At 58.0% G+C, this 4087-nt stretch overlaps 1 protein-coding gene across 1 annotated transcript; it reads left to right on the forward strand.

Moving 5' to 3' along the window:
- Positions 1-2822: 2822 nt before the first annotated feature.
- On the forward strand, positions 2823-3186 carry FIBRA_06458 (uncharacterized protein; the record flags this gene model as incomplete). The annotated part of the gene is made up of 3 exons (XM_012328180.1): positions 2823-2948; positions 3000-3062; positions 3118-3186. The coding sequence occupies 3 exons, from the start codon at positions 2823-2825 to the stop codon at positions 3184-3186; spliced, it is 258 nt and encodes an 85-aa protein (XP_012183570.1).
- Between the last annotated feature and the right edge of the window lie 901 nt (positions 3187-4087).

The following is a 4087-nucleotide window of genomic DNA, read 5'->3' on the forward strand; positions in this document are numbered from 1 at the left end:
ACATCCCAGGGGATTTTGCTCGGTCAATACTTTGTCAGGCTCTAGGGTTACACCATCCACGCCGTCTTGCAGTGCGCTAAGGGTCCAGCTCTGTAAAGGATCACTGAGATGTATATCGCTTCCTTTCAGCCGTCAACACGTTATTAATATGCTCCACCACGGCGTTCCCGGCGTTGCCTCTCGGGTTGAATTTTACATCGATGCCTTCACATAATTGGTCTGTCTGTGGTTGTCATGAACGCACCCTAAGAAAATGGCGAGGCGAGAAAGAGCGAGGCATCGCGATAATGAAATTTGTGCACACCAACCCCGGTGAGTGGAAGGCCTTCGCCAACGCGGCCAAGTGTCTGTCGGTGACCCGGCCCGGGCTCCAACCCACAGTCCAACCTTCTTTCGCGAGATTGACGGTCCCTGGGTGCCCATACGGTCGCCGCACGTGCCTCGGAGCCGCGGTGATATTACATAAGCAAATGGTCGGAGACGGCCTGCCGGCATGACTGCGGCATGCCACCACCTCTAGTGGCCTCCTTGCCTCTACGGCCCCCTCCTCCCAATCTCCCTCGTTCCTGCTCGCTCGCTCGGACATGCGTGGATGAGAGTATAGATTTTATTTTCTTGTATGTTTTCTTTTTCGGCACCATTTGTGTCCCAGGGAAGGCCTCTCTCATCGGCCGGCCCCTGTCTCGTCCAGCGCTATCAGCGCTTTGTTTGCGGCAAGTATCGCACACTGACTTGCGATGAGTGAAGCTGGATATGTTGGTACAGTGCGATCGCTGTCGCGATGCGCCCCCTCGGGTCTGAAAATGGCTCCCCGAACAACAGAAATGTTTTCAAAGCAGAAAGGGTGTCCACGCTTGTCGGTGGACGGGTGCACCTGTGTGGAAGACCCAGAGTAGACAGGAGGCTGCTGCGAGGTCGACGGCCTCTGTGGGGAGAGGCAATGCCGCAAAAAATGTTCCCAACGCGTCAGATGGTCGGCTGGCGGCAGCGCATCCGCTCCGGTCAAATCTCATGGTGAGTTTGCGTACGTTCGACCTCTTTCTGGCCTGTCCCACACTGCGCGCGCGCAGACGCCCCGAGGGCTCGTGGCCGACCTCCATCCGTGTCGCGACTGACAGCCAACGGAGCTCTTTCTGGCCCCTCCAGTAACCCCTCCACGAACGCCAGTATCACAACCAAACTCCAAGACCAGGCCCGTCAGCAGCGAGATGTACTCAGGTCGGAGATGGCAGACGTAGGGCGAGCAAGAGCGCGCGGCGGTCGATCGGCGTCTTGGGGTGCTGCGTGTACAGCTCGAAGCACTTGACGAATATGATAAGACGCTATCGTTGTAATCTCAGGGCATACTCACTCACGGGATCCTCTTCGTGTCAGTCAAATTAGCATGTCAAGATTGACGCGCTGTCGTAAGTATCGACTTTGAGTGTTGGCTGATCTGGCTTGGCTCGCCCGGGACTCCCCCTGATCGCATCTGCGGCTTGAGAGTCTGGGGGGCTCGGTCGTCGGCCTCTTGGTGATAGAACTCTGCTTTCGCCGACGAGACCGGTGAGCTTGCGGCTTCTCTGTCCAACCTGGAATGAACATTTTGGCTAACCTCACGGCCTTTCTTGACCACGAAGACGAAAAGCGTTCCCCTTGCTTTCTGGAGCAACATAATGCCGGCAGATCTCTCGAGTGCGTGAGTTGCGCCGCGCAAGGTGAGTGCTGGAAATAATCTCCTGAATAGTAAAGTGTGATGGTGCGTCTAGGTTTTTCTTTTTTTCTTTCTTTGTTGAGTCCTTTCATTATCCGCGAGGGCCGGGGCCTATCTAGGCAGCAAGTACGACGCGTACGTAGTCCGTGGAGTAAATGATCGAGATCAAAACGGAGGCATTGGATGGGTATGTCTCACTACCTAATCCTACTTGGACAAAGTATGAATTTTTCATACAATCAGAGCCAGGTAACAGCTACTTCAACACCAGGACGTGTTTGAAGCCGGCAGCATAACACGCCAATAATCCGCCCCTTTTGCTGTCCGATCCATTTGTCGTCGAGGCCCGTTTCATCGACCAAAGTGACCTGCACGCGCGCACCCCTTACTACTTCCATTTCCAGATTGGCTCAAAACACTGGTACGTACGTCTATGGTCTAGCAGAGACGTAGTCTCCCGCGTCGTTAAGACCAAGAGTAAGTAGTGCAGTCCATCAGATGTTCAATACCGCAATCTGGCGCAGACAGCGTGCATCCTAGTACCACATAGGGAGATTAACCCATAAGTGCAGACCCCGTGGCTGCTGATGGTAATGATGAAGTCCCTTGTTGCGTTCTGCGATGTGCCGCGATAGCGGCGGTGCACACAAGGATTCAATGTCGCTTTCCAGCGTGATGAGCCGCACCGACGGGGTCTGTCAGATTTTACGTCGGACATCGAGGACCGAGACGTTTGTGTGCGAGCGCGGAGCATCCCACACGAACGGCCTGCTTCCCAAAGGCGACCGCCATGGCGCCAGCGATATTAGGCACGAGCTAATCCTTTTCCAGCGACCCAGGTCAATGTCCTGTGCAGACCAAGGCTCCCGTCTTCCGACTCGCCACGCGTCTACTCGTTGACTACCGGGTGATCATCGCGATCCCAAGGCACTCCAGTCGGCCTTTTTCGGTCGACATCTACACAGGCCCCAGGGCGGGCACCCGCCGCCCCATCCGCGTCCTCTCAAGGTGCACCGGAGGTCAGCCCTATAAACGACGCCCGCTCAAAGAAGCACTCCGTTCATTCCTCCCTCGCCGCCCTCCCGTCCAGCCATCGACGCACCGCCGAAATTTGGCCACACACTCCGCCATGGTGTTCCCGGCGTTCCCTCTCAAGCTGAACGTGTCGATCCAGGTCAACAACGTGCACACCACCACGGTGAAGAAGGCGGCGCCCGCCGCGCCCGCGCACGCAAAGGCGTCGTCGTCCGCCGCGGTACGTTCGGCGTCCCCGCCGCGATGGGGGTTCTCACCTTTGCGCTCCCAGGTCAAGAAACCGGCCGCGGTCAAGGCTGCGCCCCGCGCCAAGAACGCGGACGCGCACACACCCGTCGGTATCTTGCCCGCTCTTCCCGTCTCGCTGACATTTTGTCTACTTTATGTAGGCGAAGAAGCCGTCGGGCACGAAGCCCGCTGCCGCTAAGAGCCCGTCCAAGACGGCCCACAAGCATTGAGGGGTGGCGCAGAATCATGTGTGGAGGGTCCTGGGGGATAAAAAAGACTGGGATGTGTTGTGTGTATGTGGGCGGGACTTGGGGTGTGCCCCCTCTTGTATCTGGCGTCGAAACTGTGTCCAAGTTGCTGAGATCGGCGGGTGCTCGGCTTAGTGCTCAAGCAGTGCCACGGAGCTGAGAGAACGCGGACACCTCGACGAGTCCTGAACCCCGCGTGCGCGGCCTGAGATCACAGCGGCTTGATCGCTGCACATCATCAAACTGTGTATCCGTGTTCGAATGCAGTATGTCGATAAGGCGTACTACTCAATCCCAGACTGCCGTCGCGTCGTTTATCATCTTGAAATTCCTCCTGCTGGCTGGTTTGCTTGATGCTTCCTGTGGGCCGCGCAGTGCTCTCGACGCACTGTCGCACTACCCCACGTCTACATAGTAGAGACACCAATCCTACTCGGGAGACGCTCCGTCTCGCCGCCTCACCATTCGCATGTTCACGCTTACTGGGCCTTCCTTCGCCCCACGTCCTCAGGACGCCGGATCCGTCATCCCGCGGCACAGAGACCTGAGCCCTCAAGCGATCGTCACATTTCGTTAAAGTACACACTACGCGCCAACCTCCTCCCTGTCCGAGTATTCTCACCGCCGCCGCTCCGCTCAGAGCAGAAGCTCGTCGAGGAGCGCGCGCCTCAAGTGGCTATCCGACGCAGCGGAGTCACCTACGATCTCGCGGAGGTACCGCGCTACGAGCTCCTCGTCGCGCGCCTCGACGTCGCTCGGGTGGGGGTGGGGATGGGGGATCACCGTGCCGACCCGGAAGTGCCTCTCGTGCGCGGGGCTGACGGTGCCGACCATGGGCTGGACGTCCCGCACATAGTGGTGGCTGTTGGGTGCGTCCGCCGCC

This window comes from Fibroporia radiculosa, assembly GCF_000313525.1.
Source record: "Fibroporia radiculosa TFFH 294 genomic supercontigs, scaffold7637, whole genome shotgun sequence".
Taxonomy (NCBI): domain Eukaryota; kingdom Fungi; phylum Basidiomycota; class Agaricomycetes; order Polyporales; family Fibroporiaceae; genus Fibroporia; species Fibroporia radiculosa.